At 45.2% G+C, this 19,327-nt stretch overlaps 1 protein-coding gene across 1 annotated transcript in view; it reads right to left on the bottom strand.

Annotated features, from left to right (window-relative positions):
- CRYBG2 (crystallin beta-gamma domain containing 2) overlaps positions 1-18,875 on the bottom strand; it is a 403,207-nt gene extending 384,332 nt beyond the window's left edge. The window contains exon 1 of the mRNA XM_078682657.1: positions 18,300-18,875. Coding sequence (XP_078538783.1) covers positions 18,300-18,538 — 239 coding nt within the window. The 5' untranslated portion in view covers positions 18,539-18,875. The remainder of the gene's footprint in view (positions 1-18,299) is intronic.
- Positions 18,876-19,327: the final 452 nt, after the last annotated feature.

Below are 19,327 nucleotides of genomic sequence, written 5' to 3'. Positions count from 1 at the left end.
TGAGGCTGACGGGTGCCAGACCCTACGTGGCCGCCATTTGTGACTCCCCCCCTCCCCCCTCCCAGCTGACCTCTTCCTTACATAATGCTACCAGGACTGTGCCTGACCGGAAGATGGCATCTGGAATTCATTGGGACCATGGTTTCTCCCTCCCCCCACACAAATCTGACAATCTTTGAGTACTCCTGATACCTGAGGGATGTAAATACGGTGATTGACCAGCTAGAAAAAGATAAGGAAAAGGACCCGAAAAAGGTAATGTGCTTGAAGCAGATGCAAAGTCAAGATGATGAAACAAAAGAAAAACAGAATGATAGCAGCGGTGGTGACGAGGAGGATAAGTATATACATAAGAAGTTACCATATATAGGTATTGAGTTTGGGTTCTCATTTATCAGAGAAAACAAAGAATAGAATATGGAGACATGAGTTTCTCGATGTATTTATGTTATTACGAAGGAATATTCAAGCAAAAGAAGATTCAAATGAGGAAGAGTGGGAATTAGCAAACAGGCCTAAAATACCTAAAAACCATAGAATATTGGAATCTGCATTTCTAATTTATACCAGTATTTATTGTGAGAGACATCAGGATAGAGCAGTAGCAATTTTTAAATACATAGACATAATCCGTAAATCAAAAATGCATTTTGAAAGTTATGCTTGATTAAGCTATGAGGAAGAGTTTGTGGCCAGGGTCAGTCTAAACAATCATAAGCCATTGGGTGACGTTAACTCTGAATTATGGCTCCAATGGATGTCATCCACGCACCTTCCAGCCACGAATAATACAGAAAGTGGCTTACCGGTCACTTATCGGTCCTTTCAGTATCGCCCCGCCCAAGATGGTGCAGGGTGGTATGGGAAGGGGCAAACATCTTATGTAGGATCATGTTGGAATTTCAAAAAAGGTCTTTGAACAAGGGAAAATGCAGCGGGGCAGAGGTCAGCCATTTCTATATACATCAAACAGCTCATACCCCAGTTAGAATTGATTAGGATATTATCCAGATAGAGAGGCTGCATCCAAAGTATTTTGAGGTTTCAAAGATGGTTTTAAATTTGGTTATCAAGAGCCAAGGCAGAAGAGATGGGCAGATAATCTCAAATCGGCAAGGAACTGCCGCATATAGTACTACAAAAGCTACGTTCTGAGTCAAGTTCAGGCAGAATAGCTGGTCCTTTTTACAGTGCCCATTTGAAAACTTAATTGTTTCCTCTTTAGGAGTAGTGCCGAAGAAAACGCCAGGTGGATATAGACTCATGCACTATTTGTCATGGCCAGAGGGCCAGTCTGTAAATGATTTTCTTTCTCAAGCAGATTCTAGTGTCTCTTATGCATAAGCTGATGTTGCTTTGAAATTGGTACGAACGGCAGGAAAAGTGGCAGAGCTTGCTAAAAAGGGTAGACAATCAGCCTTTAGACTTCTGCCTATACATTCCACTGATTTTTGATTGGTTGGCATGCATTTTGAAGGTGCCTTTTATGTAGACAAGGTCCTTCCTATTGGATGTTCAATCTCATGTGCTTAATTTAAGACGTTTAACATTTTCTTACAATGGATTTTCATGAAGTTTAGTGGTCACAACCTGGTTTGTCACTATCTAGATGATTTTATGTTTATTGGTGCAAGGAACACCGATCAGTGCAGAAACGCTCTGCAAAAATTTCAAGACATGGCAAAAGAACTTGGGGTTCATTTGGCCGTGGAACAAACGGAGTGTCCAAGCACAAGGTTGACATTCCTGGGTATTGAAATAGACACTGTAGAAATGTTAGCTAGCCTCCCTGCTGAAAATGTTTAGGAGATAAGGTCTTTCCTGCTGTCAGAAATAAATGAAAGAAAATTGGAGCTTAAGAAGGTACAGAAGTTACTAGGCTATTTTGCAGACACTTAGGTATGTCCATATCGGATGCTTATCTACCTCACCACAGTATAAGAATATCCATGGCTATCAGGGCTGACCTGCATATTTCGTTAAAGTTTCTTGATGACTTTAATGCAGTTTCAGTGTATTTTGTTGTAGAAGACATGATTTGGTAGATTAAATTTTTTTCCGAGGCGTCGGGTGCCAAAGGTTTTGGTTTGTTCTTGGAAGGTCGTGGGTGCACAGAGAGATGAATAAACAAAATAGAATCCACAAGATGGTTTGCAGTGGTCCCTAAAAGGATGGGGAGCACACTGTGTTTTTTAAATGCCCCTCACACACCAACAGGCCCCTTGGTGTCATGCTTCATCATTGGGGCCTTCGCACCCCTCTACGGGATGCGGCGTGCTACGACAGAACGACTACGTAGGAGCACTTGATAGTGAGCTATGTGAGGGTGTGTATTGAGTGATGTGAGTGAGGTGAGGTGAAAAAAGTGGATAAAAAATACCTGGCACTAAGGATAAAAAGAAAAAAACTTTATTCCGTCCTTGGCTGGTATTAGTAAAAAGTGCAAAGACTGGTTGAAAAAATACGTACTAGGATATATCAACCAACAACAGTGTCAACATGTTTCGGAGCACAGGGCTCCTTCTTCAGGACGAGGATATGCACTATGATCCTCACCTTACTCACATGGAATGTGAAAGTGTTCAAAAAAATATATATAAAAAATACAATGTGTAATATACCTATCAATGTTTTAAGTGAAGGTATGCTCGTTGCGCCCAATTGGCGTTTGAAAAATCTGTAAAAGAAAGACATAGTAAGTAAACTAGTCGGATGTCCAGGAACACAATAAACATGCTAGTCGGATGTCCAGGAACTTGAGGAAAAGAGAATTTCTTTTGTAACAAAGGTAAGTATACAGAACTCCACTGTGGATCTGGTACCTTGTGAGAGAAAGACACTTAAATGGGGACACACAGTCCTAAACACATTCGCACATACATACATGCCATCTCCATGATATGAATGGGAATAAAAGGATTGGTTTTCAGCGATGGTACAGGCTCACTTAAGTTCAAAATTCGGAAGGCCTCATGAGCCTAAGCGTAGTATTGGGGGTATCACTCCTCGCTGCCCAGTCAACAACCTAAAAGATAGTAAATAGCTGTATTCAGGGAGGTGAAGTAGGGATTGAAAAAGCCAGGTTACTGGTGAGTGGAATGCATCCTCCGTCTCAACTAGCCCTACTCACGGTAACTGCATGGAACGATCGCCTGCCTTCCCCTCAACGCTGCTCCGCCGAAAGTGAGCCGTAAAGGCAGAGGTTCGCTTTTGATACTCTATGGTGTGGTTAATTGGTTGGGGTAAATTGGATAATTACTAACGGAAAAAGCCCATATAAGGTAGAGTGCTTCGTTTCATTTCCGGAGGGAGCATGTGAGTCATGGAGCTGCGCTGGGCATGGACGCGCTAGCTCAGTGGTAGTGAATCACAGGAAACGCATGCGCATGGCCGCGCTGGCTCAGCGGTAGTGATTCGCTCGACGCGCATGCGCAAACCCAGTTTCGTAACTGGAGAGCTGCGCATGCGACGCGCCTGAATGGTCTGCGCATGCGCAAACTCGTAATTATTCAATGTTAAGTACTGCCGATCGTGGCAATACATTAGGTGGTGTAGGTATCTGCCTTCCTCACTCGTTCATATGATGGAACCCTCCATATGGAAGGGCAGAGTAGAAGTGGAATAGATCCAAAAGGGATGTCTAGCATTTATATAAGAGATGGCCTGAACATTGGTTGGAGCATAGCCTTTTTAGAGTTCTTTTATTTATTTATTTATTGTTACATTCTACGTTTGGGGTGAAGAATTCAGAAATAGGTTAGTTTTCTTTAATGTGGATAACATGGCAGTTGTAGCATTGGTGAACAAGCAAAAGGTGAGAGATCTGAGAGTATTTCGTTTATTAAGAGCCTTTATGTTGAAATGTTTGTAATTGAATGTTGTCTTTAAGGCTAGACATGTTCCAGGAGCAAGAAATAATATAGCAGACACTCTGTCTCGATTTCATTGGCAGAAGTTTCACAACTTGGCTCTGGGTGCAGACAGCAACAAGACACAGAACGTTTGGGCCTGGGGGAACTGAGGATGGTCAAGTTCGTAAAAAATTCATTAGCTTCATCCACAAAAAGTTATCAACAAGCTTGGAGAGAATTCTTAAGTTATGGTAACATTGAGCCTCGGGTAGGAATACGGTAAAAAGGAACAGATTATATTAGGTTTTGTGCTGCACTTGATACAAAAAGGTTTGACACACACAACTATTTCAGGGAAATTAGCAGGAATTTACTTTTATGGTCAGCTATGGTGGGGACAGGATCCTGTTGAAGGTGTTTTGGTGAAAAAAGTTTTAAAGGGATTAAGTAAGGAGCAACGTAACAACAAATTGTTAGGAGAATCCGTGACTTTTGACCGGTTGCAACAGTTGCTATTACAGTTACCTTTTTAGTGTTATGATGGCTTTAAAGTTTAAGGTTTAGGTTGTGCATGTTTTGGTTATTTTTGGCACCTTTAGAGCGTCGAAGTTGTTGGGTTTGAGAGGACAGGCAGGCATTCAAAGAGATGAGATAGTTTTGGAACACCAAGGAATAAGGATTTGGCTCTGAAAATCTAAAACAGATCAGTAGGGAAGAGGTAAATGGGTATGTTTAAACAAGAGCCGGCGGAGGGTTGTAGCACAGTTGAAGATTGGTAACATTTTCAAACCTTGATGGGGAGAGAAATAAGAGAAATTGTCTGTCCTGAAAAACGGCAAAGGGATTACTATTTTGAACCATTTCGCGGTATTGAGAAAAGACTTAAATAGGCTGAGGAAAGATACTAGGCATTATGGTACGCACTCTTTTCGTATTGGGGCAGCATCTGAGGCTACAAGACTGGGTTGATCATAGTCAGACATAAGAAGAATTGGAAGATGGAAATCAAAGTGTGAAAGATACGTTAGAAAATAAGCGTCTTTATAGTTTTCATAAGCAATTTTTTGCTAATGCCTGTGTCTTTTATTTAGGTTGTGTTCGTGGTCTGTTATCTGTCAAAATTAGCACTTGGATAGTGGGGTATTCCTTTACAAAATGGGAAGCTTTATATGCAGAGCAACAGATTTATTGCCGATCCCTTGGACTCCCAGGTATGAGACATGAGGTGGTATGGAAAGGGAAAAAAAAGCAGGAAGTGTTGGGGGAGCCTAATGAATATTTTATCTGAACTTTGCTCCATCAGAGGATGCCCGTATACGTTAGTTATTCACCTAGGTGAAAATTATTTAGTCCAATTATCAGGTTTGACATTAATAAAGCAAATTAAACTGGATTTGACTGTTATAAAAAAAACTGGGGAGATATGTGCTTAATTTGGACTGAATTTATACCAAGGAAACAGTTGAGAGGGGCAAAGAGTGAGGCAGCAATGGAAAAGGCAAGACATAAACTTAAGGGCAATGAAAATGTTCTGTTCTAATAGTTTTGCCTCATGGGAAACTAAAAGAAACTGATGATCATATGTTTCGTGTGGTATGCAAGAAAAAGGCGAGGAAGGAAGGAAGAACGGGAAAAGATGGAGGAGGGTGGGTCTTTTTCTTGAAGCAATGTTGAGCTAATTGGGGAGTTTAAGGGTGGGGAGAATGGTTAGATTTTTCATGTATTAATGAGGTTGAGTTGTTTCTAATGTTTGTATCTATGAAGCTTATGCTATATGCCTGTCTTAATAAAGTGTCCTTTTTTGCTAATAATAGGAGTAGTGGTATGTGACTTATTGTGCAATGAGTGGAGGGGGAGCAAGGCACGAGCCAATCTCCCCATGGGTGACTTTGCATGATATTACGGGCCACGAATTAGGATAGATGTAGGTAGGAAGTGTGGGCGGGGCTAAGCAATAGCTTATAAAGGGTTGTTTTTGGAAGGGAAAGCATTCACTGGGGCAGTGCCAAGGGTGGTTAAGGAATTTATGTGACCCACCCACCCATCCCCTTTCTTTTAGTTAAGAATGTTTTCTTTCCTTTTCAATTATATATTTAACAATGTTAGAGTGAAATGGTAATTTGTGCAGGGCTGAATGTTTGAAGGTTGCTGAAGAAAGCTTAATTTGCCACTATAAGACAGGTTGTAGTTTTTGAGTCTCATCAGGCATTTTTTGAGGGGGTGGACAGTCTGGAAAGGGCAAGATTTAGACTCCACAACTCCTGAGGCGGAAGCCGGGAGTAGCTCTTTTTAATTTTAATTTATGATTTTAAAACTTTGCTTTTCACTCACCCTCTTTCCTCCACCCCTCCTCACCTCGCTCCGTTTCCCCGCACAGCCGATTTAGGGGCTGCAGCAGGGGATCGGTAACAGCGAGAACAGCCGCCATCTTGAAGGGAGGGAGTCGTGGGTTGGCGGTGCAGCTGATAGACACTCCCGCCTCCCGCCTGTACTTAAGTCGCGCCCCAGCATCTCGCACGCCGACAAGATTTAGACTCCACAACTCCTGAGGCGGAAGCCAGGAGTAGCTTTTTTTAATTTTAATTTGTGATTTTAAAACTTTGCTTTTCACTCACCCTCTTTCCTCCACCCCTCCTCACCTCGCTCCGTTTCCCCGCACAGCCGATTTTGGGGCTGCAGCAGGGGATCGGGTACAGCGAGAACAGCCGCCATCTTGGAGGGAGGGAGTCGTGGGTTGGCGGTGCAGCTGATAGACCCTCCCACCTCCCTACAGTATAAGATGCCTCCTCACACCCGGCCGCGCAGCGGGCGCGCCGGCGGCGCGCCGGCGGCGCGCCAAAGGCACGCCAAAGGCAAGCCTGGCTGCGCCCGTCCGCGACTGGCCGGGGCCTGGGGCCTGTCATAATGCCCAAACCATATCCTATTCATCGGCCCAACTCCAGGCCTGCCAGGGTGACTGGTGCATCAGCCCTCTTCACCCAGACACGTATTAGCAATCTTGGAATCTCTTCGCTTATCTTGACTCCAGCGCAATTACTTGCGCTTTCAGGCCACTCCCCGCAGCCTTCCGTGACCCCTTCCCCTGCCCTGGCTAGCGCCATACTACTGAACACCCGCTCGGCGGTTAAGCACCAACTCGAGCTGTTCAACCTTCGGACCTCTGCAAAACCTGAATTCCTATTCCTTACCGAAACCTGGTACTCCCCTGACTCGCTGCCTGATGTTCTGGCGACTCTCCCCGAATATTATTATGCCCTCCGCGCTGACCGACCGGATGGGAAAGCTGGTGGCGGAGTGGCCATGATTGTCCACTCTAAATTCGAGTTCCAACTCCTGCCCCACCCCCCTATCGCTTCAGTTGACTTCCTGGTGGCTCGCTCAGTCAACCTCGCGGCCCCTCTTACCTGCGTATTACTCTATCGTCCCCCTCAGGCAATGCCTCACTTTATCACAGCTATTCAGGAACTGTTGGCCACTCTTGTGGTCTGATAAACAACATGAACTGCTAGTGCTAGCCGAATCAACACAACAACCTTTATGCCATAAACATTGGAGTCAAACCTAATGTTATTTGATTTTTATTTTATTTTTAATTCATTTATTTTATTCAAAGTTTCTTTTATCGCATATTATTTTTGCATTTCACATATTATTCAAAAACTTTTTGACCTTATGTACAAAACCTAAACATTAATACAATCAAAGCAAAAAACGAGTTATTAACAAAGTCACTCAAACTCACAACCATACTCCACTCATACTCTTACAGATAAAAACAGGCTGGAAATATACTGTTCACAGCAAAGCCATATAACATAAGAAAAGATTCAAAATTATACTGCAGTCTTTTTAATCCTATTTGATCTCTTCGATGGCTAACACAGTCTAACGCGTTTCGAACTCAGAGCTAATTGGCGAGTTCTCATCAGGACGGTAGTCTGCAGAAAAGGGAGGAAGAGAACCTTGTTTTAGAACCCAGTGCTGTTTGGATGTTATACAAGCTGCAAACTGTCACCACTATCTACTTCCTAGTCTTACCTCTTATCAAAGAGAGCCTGGGGTGTTGGTTACCCGACGTGGAACCACCTCAAAAAGTAACCTAATGCACCAGAGGAACACGGGACAAAATACACAGTACAGTCCATCAGGATCTGCTTGACTCGATAGTTGTCTCAACTCATTCATACCATTGTGCACATGTGCCACTTACTTATACTCGAGAAGTGGGGGTTTAGGTCTCTGTACTCAATCTCTGTGTTCAATGCAACCTAAGGTGATAACAGAGAAACAGGGGATTCGTTGAGGGATAGAATATAGCAATCCTGTGACACAGTCTGTCCAATGACATACATCCAATGTACCTGGGTCTTGGCCGCTTGGTCGCTCGCTTTTAGTTTTCCGAGGTCCAGTGTCCGCCTAGATGGAAAATCGTCACATGCCAAGAAGTTAATATTAGGGAGACCCAGCAAAAATGCGAAGCTCATTCAGTTCAAGCTCCGATGGTTACCTTGGCAGGTCGGGGCAACGGGCGTTCGCTTCGTTCTTCCTCTATGTGCGCGCCGCGGTTAGTGTGGCGTCCGCTTCCGGGAATCCAAACAAATCTTGAAGAATAGTGTGTGTCATAGACGTAATTATAATTGTGGCGGTGTTGTTCGCAATGGTCTTTTTGGTCTAAGGTGGAGCATCGCATATCCGATCCGACCTTTGTATTGATTTGGTCCTTGTTAAATGAATACGCTCGCCCTGTAGGTAGGGGGAGCTATCAAACCTATGGGGATTTCTGTGTGCCTGTGATGGCTCATGATGTTTGGGAGTGTATTGACCACTTATATGCTCGTTAACTGTCCCGTCACGCTGGTTGACTGGGTGAGTGGTTCCAACCCTAGCTTGAATAATTCAGTGGTTTGCTGAGCCCATCAGTTGTTTGGGAGTGTGTTGGCCACCTCTATGCTCCTAAAATGTCCTGTCCCACTGGTTGACTGGGTGAACGGTTTCTATCCGAGTTTGAATAATTCACTAAGTTCATTGAGCCCATCAGTTGTCGAATTGAATTTCAAGATTAGCATAGCCTCTCTTCTTGCGAGTTTGGCTTCTTGGTCCCCTCCTCTGTCGTCATTGTCCACCTTTGAGATGACTGTCCAGGTCAGCTCTCTTTCATTATGATTCTTTTTGAGCCAGTGATTTACAAGGGGCGCTGTTAGTACCTTGTTTTTAATTCTTGATTTGTGCTGTTGAATTCTAGTTCGCACTTCTTGAGTAGTTTTACCAATATACAATTGGTTGCACAGACATAAAATGCCATATATCACGAACCGAGATTTACAATTCGTGAATGTGTCGTGTTTCCATTTTATGTGCCTGTGTTCGAAAAGGTTGCCTTCTTTAGTTGTGTCACAACATGAACAGTCTCCGCATCTATGGTGCCCCTGAACTGGTGGTAGGCATAACATTGTTCTAAGGTCTGGATGTTTGCTTTTTTGTGGCAATGCCGCTCTTACCAGTTGATTTGCAATGCTGGCGTTTTTTTTAAAGCAAATAATGGTTCTTGGTCAAATGCTGTGTCTAAGTTTCTCAATAGATGCCAATTGTCTTTCACAAGTTTTTTCAATGCATTGGAATTGGGACAGAACGTAGAAACAAAAACCATTCTCTCAGTTTCTTTTTGGGGTCTTCTTTCCAATAGGCGTTCACATGGTGTCCACCATGCTCTTTTGACAGACCTTTTCAGTAATTTTTTGGGGTAACCACGTTGTAGCAAATTGTTCATAAGGTTTTCTGCATGTTTTAAGTACTCGTCCTTAGATTGACAATTTCTACGAATCCTCAAATACTGCCCATAGGGCAAATTATCTTTGAGGCTTCGAGGGTGGTTGCTTCTAAAATGAAGGGCTTTGTTGCGATCCGTTCTTTTTTTGTATAAAGTTGTAACCAATCCCCTTTCAGAAGGATATACCTCAACATCTAAAAATGGCATCTTTTTCTGTGAATGTTCCATACTGAATTTAATTGATGGTACTTTATTGTTTAACCAACCTTGAAAATTCTTTAAGGCATCCTCTGTCCCTGTCCAAACAAAAAAAATATCGTCGATGTAACGATACCAATTGTTGATCCATTGGGAGAATGGATTATCCCGATAGATGAATGTGTCCTCAAATTTTGACATGAATAGAATTGCTAATTCCGGGGCGAAGGGGCAACCCATCGCCACCCCACCTATCGTCCCCCTCAGGCAATGCCTCACTTTATCACAGCTATTCAGGAACTGTTGGCCACTCTTGTGGTCAACAATTCCTCCGTGTTAATCCTGGGAGATTTTAACTTCTGGCCCCATGACCCCCCGGGAAAATCTCATGTCCAAAGATTTCACCGAATCTGTTGGCTGTCTTAACTTCACTTCCCTGATCCACCTCCCCACCCACTCAGGTGGCCACATCCTGGACCAGATTTGGTCTGCTAACATCTCCACCTCGTCTCTGTCCATTTGGCCCTGTATTTGGTCCGACCACTCGCTTATTTCCTTTTCCCTCAACCTTGGGGCCGTCAATAAATTCTCCCCCCCAAAAAATACGTGGCTTCGCAATTGGAACCGTGTGGACATGCCCGCCTTGTGCTCCTCCCTCGTGGCCCCACCCCTTCACTTGGAGGACTCCTCCCCGGACTCACAGGTAGCCGCCGTCAACAACTGGCTCTCGGCATCCTGCGACTCAGCTGCCCCCCCCTCAGGTTAGTCAGGTCCTGCCGCTCCCATGAGGCCAATAGATGGTTCACTGATGATCTTAAAACCCTCAAACTCTCATTAAGACAAGCCGAGCACCACTGGAGGCACAGGTACGAAGGCTGTGATGCCAGAAACCGGTCCCCGGAAGCTTGTTTCCTTCCCAGTATAAGAATTGGCTTGGTAGTTTGGTTTGCCCTGTTCCCATCATGCACTGGGACAGGAACAGACTAATTTGCATATAGCCAGGTTCTGAGCTGGGATGGTGCATTGAGCTAAAAAACGGTGATGGATTAAAACCATGATCTCTTGACTTGGTAAGAGTATTCTGCATCATTCAGAAACTCTGTCCATCACCATCCCCTTTTCCAAAATCGCTTTTATCCACACTATGTGTGGGAGGGTATGCTCAGACGTGAGTCCCTTGCTCATTGCACCATCAGGATTCAAGCAAGCCGGGCCGACGAAGGCTGTGATGCCAGAAACCGGTCCCCGGAAGCTTGTTTCCTTCCCAGTATAAGAATTGGCTTGGTTGTTTGGTTTGCCCTGTTCCCATCATGCACTGGAACAGGAACAGACTAATTTGCATATAGCCAGGTTCTGAGCTGGGATGGTGCATTGAGCTAAAAAACGGTGATGGATTAAAACCATGATCTCTTGACTTGGTAAGAGTATTCTGCATCATTCAGAAACTCTGTCCATCACCATCCCCTTTTCCAAAATCGCTTTTACCCACACTATGTGTGGGAGGGTATGCTCAGACGTGAGTCCCTTGCTCATTGCACCATCAGGATCAGGATTCAAGCAAGCCAGGCCGACGAAGGCTGTGATGCCAGAAACCGGTCCCCGGAAGCTTGTTTCCTTCCCAGTATAAGAATTGGCTTGGTAGTTTGGTTTGCCCTGTTCCCATCATGCACTGGGACAGGAACAGACTAATTTGCATATAGCCAGGTTCTGAGCTGGGATGGTGCATTGAGCTAAAAAACGGTGATGGATTAAAACCATGATCTCTTGACTTGGTAAGAGTATTCTGCATCATTCAGAAACTCTGTCCATCACCATCCCCTTTTCCAAAATCGCTTTTATCCACACTATGTGTGGGAGGGTATGCTCAGACGTGAGTCCCTTGCTCATTGCACCATCAGGATTCAAGCAAGCCGGGCCGACGAAGGCTGTGATACCAGAAACCGGTCCCCGGAAGCTTGTTTCCTTCCCAGTATAAGAATTGGCTTGGTAGTTTGGTTTGCCCTGTTCCCATCATGTACTGGGACAGGAACAGACTAATTTGCATATAGCCAGGTTCTGAGCTGGGATGGTGCATTGAGCTAAAAAACGGTGATGGATTAAAACCATGATCTCTTGACTTGGTAAGAGTATTCTGCATCATTCAGAAACTCTGTCCATCACCCTCCCCTTTCCCAAAATCGCTTTTATCCACACTATGTGTGGGAGGGTATGCTCAGACGTGAGTCCCTTGCTCATTGCACCATCAGGATTCAAGCAAGCCGGGCCGACGAAGGCTGTGATGCCAGAAACCGGTCCCCGGAAGCTTGTTTCCTTCCCACTATAAGAATTGGCTTGGTAGTTTGGTTTGCCCTGTTCCCATCGTGCACTGGGACAGGAACAGACTAATTTTCATATAGCCAGGTTCTGAGCTGGGATGGTGCATTGAGCTAAAAAACGGTGAAGGATTAAAACCATGATCTCTTGACTTGGTAAGAGTATTCTGCATCATTCAGAAACTCTGTCCATCACCATCCCCTTTTCCAAAATCGCTTTTATCCACACTATGTGTGGGAGGGTATGCTCAGACGTGAGTCCCTTGCTCGTTGCACCATCAGGATTCAAGCAAGCCGGGCCGACGAAGGCTGTGATGCCAGAAACCGGTCCCCGGAAGCTTGTTTCCTTCCCAGTATAAGAATTGGCTTGGTAGTTTGGTTTGCCCTGTTCCCATCATGCACTGGGACAGGAACAGACTAATTTGCATATAGCCAGGTTCTGAGCTGGGATGGTGCATTGAGCTAAAAAACGGTGATGGATTAAAACCATGATCTCTTGACTTGGTAAGAGTATTCCGCATCATTCAGAAACTCTGTCCATCACCATCCCCTTTTCCAAAATCACAGGTACTGCCCCATCCTTAAGTCTCAATATTCTGTCCTCCTTCGTGAATATAAAACAGCTATTCTGCTGGCCAAAACTGAGCACTTCTCGGCCAAAATCCTCCTGGCTAGCAACAAACCCAAGGAGATCTTCTCCATCGAACACAATTTAGCAGCGGCAGATAGAGTTTTACCCAAACCGGTTCCCTCTCAATCTCTCTGCAACTCCCTAAACAGTTACTTCATAGAGAAGATAGCCGTCATCAGGCACAACATACCCTTGCCTCCCCCCTCCTTCCTCCCCCCCTGACTCCCCCCTCCATCCGTTTTTCTTGACAAGTTTCCTTTAATTTCTAAGGAGACCTTTCTTACCTTATTGAAGAAAGTCAAATCAGGGTCCCCCTTGGACTGCCGTCCTGCCCGCATACTGAAGGAGGTCCTTTCTAATTGCCCTGAACCCCCGCTCACCCTCCTCAACACATCCATCCAACAGGGTTTCATCCCGGTTGCTTTCAACTCGGCCATCATCACCCCCATCCTGAAAAAACCTGGGACTGACCTATCTTCCCCTTCCAATTTCCGCCCCATCTCTTTACTCCCGTTCTTGGGAAAGACTCTTGAGAGCTATATTACCTCCTGCCTCTCTACCTTCATTGACGACAACCATCTCCTGGCTTCTCATCAGGCCGGCTTCCGTCCTGTCCATTCAACGGAATCCGTGGTCCTCTCCGTCCTGGACCAGCTCAGGCAGTGCGCCGACACCAACTCCTCCCAGGCCTTGGTTCTCCTTGACCTGTCCGCCGCCTTCGACACGGTCAACCATTCCATTCTCCTCGACCGTGTCGGAGGCGCCGGCATCCGGGGGACTGCTCTGGCCTGGCTTACTTCTTTCCTAGGAGATCAGACACAAGCCGTCCACCTGGATGGCTTCTCTGCCCCTCCCTGTCCGGTCACTTGTGGGGTCCCCCAGGGCTCTTCTCTCTCCCCTCTTCTTTTTAATCTTTATATCCACCCTCTCATTTCTGCCTTACAAAACATGGAGGAGTCAGTTTACAATTATGCAGACGACCTCCAGCTTATTTTCAATCTTTCCCCTTCCCACGACTCTAGGTCTAACCTCTGCTCTGTCCTCACTTTCATCTTTGACTGGATGAACTATAACCATTTAAAATTAAATCCGGACAAAACAGAACTGATACTCACTGGCAGCCTCCCCAGCCCATGGTCTCCTGCTTTCTGGCCCCCTGCCCTTGGTCCTCCTCCTTCACCTTCCATCAACGGAAAAACCCTGGGTATCCTAATTAGCCAAGACCTAACAATGCGCCCTCAGATTAGCGCCGTTGTCTCGTCCTGTTTTTTGTCCCTCCGCATCATCCGTAAAATCTCTCCTTTTTTTCTGCTGATGCCCTCAAGCTCATCATCATGGCCATGATTGTCTCCCGCCTGGACTACGGCAATAGCCTTTATGTAGGGATCCCGGTGTACGAGCTCCGGCGCCTCCAACTCATCCAGAATCAGGCGGCACGCCTCATCTATAGGCTCCCTATAGACCATCGCGTAACCCCTCTTCTTAAATCCCTCCACTGGCTCCCCATCTCCCAGCGTTCCCTTTTTAAGCTGGGCTGCCTTACTTTCATGGCCCTTGCAGGCACTGTCCCTGGGTTTGTTAACTCAAAAATCCGGACCTATCTTCCCAACAGGAGCCTTCGCTCCTCAACCCAAGCTCTCTTGGTGGTCCCTCGCTTTAAGAGGAAAAAAACATGGTGGCCTACGCTTCTCCTTTCTTGCCCCCAGCTTCTGGAACGCCCTTCCTTTCACCATCCGGTCCCTGCCTAGCTACATGGACTTCCGTAAAGCTCTTAAAACTCATCTCTTTTCTTTAGCTTTTCCGTGGCAATAACCGTTCGCGCCTCTCCCTCAATTTTCACCCCCTTTTCCTCTCTAGGTCAAGTCATAGCGCCATAAAACCACTTGGTGTTAGCGCGCTCAACAAATGCTTGTAACTAACTAACTAACTAACTAAGCTTATCCATCCTTCTGGGGAAGGATAGAACACAGAGGAGGTCAAGAGTAAATGATGTGGCTTTGAACAATACTTGAGCAGATCGCTTGAGGATGCTTGATGGGGGAGGTCGTGAGATTGGTCTATGCAAGGAAAAGGTGGGGAAGGAAGTATGAATGGGAAAAGGTGGAAGAGCATGTTTTTTTTTCTGGAAGCAATATTGAGCTAATTGCGGAGTTTAAGGTTGGGGAGAACGGTTAGATTTTTCATGTAGTAGTGAGGTTGAGTTATTTACAATATTTGTTTCCATGAAGTTTATGCCATATACCTGTCTTAATAATGTTGCCTTTTTGCTAATAAAAGGAGTAGTGGTATGTGACTTATTGTGCAATACAGGAAGGCAGCACCAACACAGGCATCAGCAGCTGCAACAGAACACAGGAAGGCGCAGACAAGAGGGGCTCAAACAGCCATGGAGGAAAACATGAAGGCAGAGTTGCCACCGGTATCATGTGACTCAGCGGACTACAGGAAACCGGAATCTGTATGGGCACAAGCAGCTACAGACAAGTAGAGAGAGTCTGCATTGGCTTCGGCAAGTATGTCTGTTTCCAGGAGAGAGTAAAAGAGAGGTAAGGAATGGGCCAACCAGATGAATCAAGAGTAACCCAAGTAAGAAGCCTTATGATTGGTTAGCCACAATCATACAAAGTGATGGTGACTACGGTTATCATACAGCTCCACATGACAAGAGTATATTCATCCATCTCTACACTCCCTCATGCAAATTATGGTTCTCAAGTGTGATAGCCCAAAAGGTTCAACAGAAACAAAAAAAAGACTACAAGTCTCACAAGCCATCATTGTGGTGAATCCAAGCCTACAACAAGAAATGGGTATCCTTGTGATGCAGTAGTCCATGAGGAAATGCATTATAATGTGAGCTAACGTAATTGAAGTAGAAGGATGAAAAAAGGATTTAAGATAACTGGATCAAGCATGCCAGCACTGGGTAGAGGACTCTGATAACCCAAGGAGGACTGAACTCTCCACATCGTGAACCATGGAAACATGACGGGTGTAGTGTAACAGATGGTAGTAAACAGTCTTGGGGCGAAGCCGAGACACCAAGGAGGTTTTATAATAGTTTATTTACTCTAAGTAAACTTTCTTTGAACCAACTGAATACTATTTCCTGGGCGTGGACTGGTCTTTTCACTGCTCAGCAGCCACAGCTCCCAGGATGCAGTTAGGTACAGAATGCAAAAGCATGCATTGATACAAAGGCAATAAGAGACTGTACCATGATAAACAAATATACCAATAAATCACTAATCAAATAATGTAGTGCATGCATGTAGCAGTACCTCAACAATCAGAGACTACATTATTGGCATATGCCAATAAATCACCAGTGACTATAAGATGTGCAGGTATCGAAGAGAGACCAAATATTTACACACATATGACCATTTGTAGATTGTGCTACACACATATCATGTTTTTCTAATCGTTTGCAAGTATCAACACGTCATAAATCACAGACTGTATCAAGAACACATTTTAATACAGTGACTGTATCACAAGCAAGTATTACTTATCACCATTTAATGACCGCATAAAAAGGACCCATATATCATGATGCAAAAACTTTGACAAACTACTGTTTCAATATATAACCAAACACTGACTGTGCCTTGAGAGTGTATCTACAAAGTAAGGACTGTATAAATAGTATATGGGATAAAGTACCCCCTGCAGAATTCTATAAGGATATTACAAATTACAGAGGAGTTCCCAGACAATACTGAGGAACGGGCCGAAGGCAGAGTTCCTTTTTAAGGTCATGGAACTCCAAGAGTTTTCAAAGTGCAGCTTTAACTAAGGTCTGTGACCTGCCGTTCCTATTGGCTGCAGGCTCTGGTACCAGGTATTGCGATGCCAGAACGCAACTGTAATAAGTTATTAGACTTGAGAGGCCACATAATTTCTTTTTTTACAGTGGACTAGAGGCATCACAAGCCACCTGAAATAAGGAAATTAGAGTTGGGTCTTATAAAGGGATTGCAGGAAACCATGTATAATATATGGGATAAAATACTCCTTTACGTACATTACAAGGATATTGCAATTCATTGAGGAGTGCTGTTACCATATAGACTAGAGGAATTAGTCCAAAGGCTGTGTTCCTGTATAAGGTAATGGAACTCCAAGGTGACTTGTAATATCCTTATAAGCAGAGCCACTAGAACCATGCGATTGTGAGGCCGTGGCATTTTTTGCATATTTATAAATTGCCACATTTGCCAAGTAATCCCTCATCTGCTGCATAATCTGCAGATTCTGACAAAAAAATTCTAGCCCAAACAGTTCAAGAGTTACTAAAAAACGCAGCTGCATAAGTTGCTGTGCAGTGGAAAGCCCTTTGCAAAGGTTGGCTGTTTACCTTTCTTTTGCTTGGTGCTGTGTTTGGCCGTTAAACTAGTACTAATGAGGTGCAACCAAATGCTCAGGCAGTTTTAACAAGTGTAAGAATCACAAAATAATGAAGTAACACTATCACAAAATGTGATTCATTATGCTGCATAATTTGCTTTTTCATGCTGCATAATTTACTAAACCCTGCCACATAATTTTGACCTCCCCTGCCGTATTATTCCAGTGGTCCTGCTTAAAAAGTACAGCGGGAGCACTTTATTCCTTTGCAATATATGGCCACACCATCATCCTTCCAATAAATAGCTTACATCTTTGGTGTGTTGCTCTTTCATTTAAAATAAGTTGGATTTTTGTAAAAATGAAGAATAAAATTAGAATCTCTAGTGCAAAAAAGAACATATCAAAAAGCAGTTAAATACTTGGTGCAAAAAAGGTATTGGAATAATTTTAATAGTCAGTTTTTAAAAAACACTCTACCTCAGAAAGTGTAGAAACGTGCAAAGAGATAGAATCTTTCCTATAATTGCCCAAAGCATGGCACAATTAAAATACTGCCATAAATATCTCCTCTCTGCTTATCAGAGCTCATCTAGAAAATCAGAGCAGAAGAAGTTGTGTTGCTTTTTTAAACTACTGCTTTAATTATGAGGTGTGACCTGCCTCTGCCCTTGGCTGCTGGCTCTGGCAGCACTCAACTGTAGTACCTTATTACAGGTGAACAGGTAGTCTTTTCTTTTATAGGTGACTAGTTGCGCCTGTCATAAGGACATTAGGGAAGGGCTTTTATACAAAGGTTGCAGACTTCCTTACCATATACTATATATCAATACGTCTCCGAATGAATCACAAGATTGCATCACTATATCCAGTCTCCAGCCAGAATGTATCTTTAAATCACTAACTGCATTCCATTCATTTAGCAACATATTACAAGTTGCCACCTCTGCCCTTCTAAACAGTGGCACCGTTAACACAAATGCAGTGCCAGTCATCTTGTCCCTCCTTAAACACAGCCATTGTCTCATTTCCTGCAGTCAGTCAGTCACTCACTCAACTCACTCACTCACTCATGTAGGCACGCCCCCTTTCCCTCTTATACACAGGCCCCTTATTCTGCCCCATGCACACATTGCCCCTTCCTGCCCTCACAGCCAATCAGCGCCTCTCTTCTCCCTCCGCTCCAGTACCTGTCAGTGGGCGCTCCGCGCTCCTTGTCCTTCTTCTCTTTCCGTCCACTCCTCCTCTTGCTCCCAGACCTGTCATCGACGCCTGCCGTGGCCGTCGCTCCCCGCTCTTTACTCCTCTCCTCCATATCCTTCAGGCTGGCCTCGCTCTTGGAGAAGAGGCGCAGGAGGCGCCGCCCGACACCCCCTTTCTTGGGGGCGCCCCTGGGTCCTCTGTCGGCCTCCCCATCCGGGTTGGACATGAGTCCGCAGGTACCCCGCGGGCACGCTCGGTGGGCAGGCCGCTACCTCCGCCTCTTTGCACCCAGCCAATCCCGGGAGTTCCCGGTGCCCGCAGCCAGCGGCAGAAATACCTGTACAAGTTTCTACGAGGTGCAGGGTCAATGCGCAGCCGGCTCGACGTGCCCCTCGGGCTAATGCCTGCCCCGTGAGCCCCTGGGGCGCGCACTGGAGCCTGGCAGTGGTGCCTGTCAGGCCTGCTCCACTGGGGCACCTATGGAACAGCTGCCTGTCACCCACGGGCCAGGCCACCAAGTCAGGTGCTGGTGGCTGCGAGGCGAGGCACCCAAACAGGTGTGTGGCGGGCGGGGTAGGGCGGCGAAGGCCAGCAGAGGCACGGTTAATCCCTTCTGTGAGGGAGGGCGAAGGGGGTGGACTAGGCCCTGGGCTCTCCCCTCTTCAAAGCAAACAAGTTCTTTTTACCTGCCTGCGAGGTGTTTCTCGTGCCTGGTAGAGGAGGCAGGAAAAGAAACACATGTTAACTTGTCTCAGAAGGTGAGGGAGGAATTCCACACAGACCTGTGACGTGTTGTGAAAGGTAGGCAGAGGCCACCTGGCATTTTACTCACTCGAGTTCAATTCTGAAAGGCTACCAGGGCTGGGAACAAGGTGATCCTTAAGTGTGACCTCTCTGCCCTGCCTGGTTTTCTGAAACACTAGTCTGTCATTTGCCAGGAGCGGGCTAGGCTCTCCCTGCTGGCATCTGACATGATTCACTGATAACGAGCTGAATTATGACTAGACCAGCGCAG

This window comes from Lissotriton helveticus, chromosome 3_1 (genome assembly GCF_964261635.1).
Source record: "Lissotriton helveticus chromosome 3_1, aLisHel1.1, whole genome shotgun sequence".
Classification (NCBI taxonomy): Eukaryota; Metazoa; Chordata; class Amphibia; order Caudata; family Salamandridae; genus Lissotriton; species Lissotriton helveticus.
This window is presented reverse-complemented; position numbering and strand designations above follow the sequence as displayed.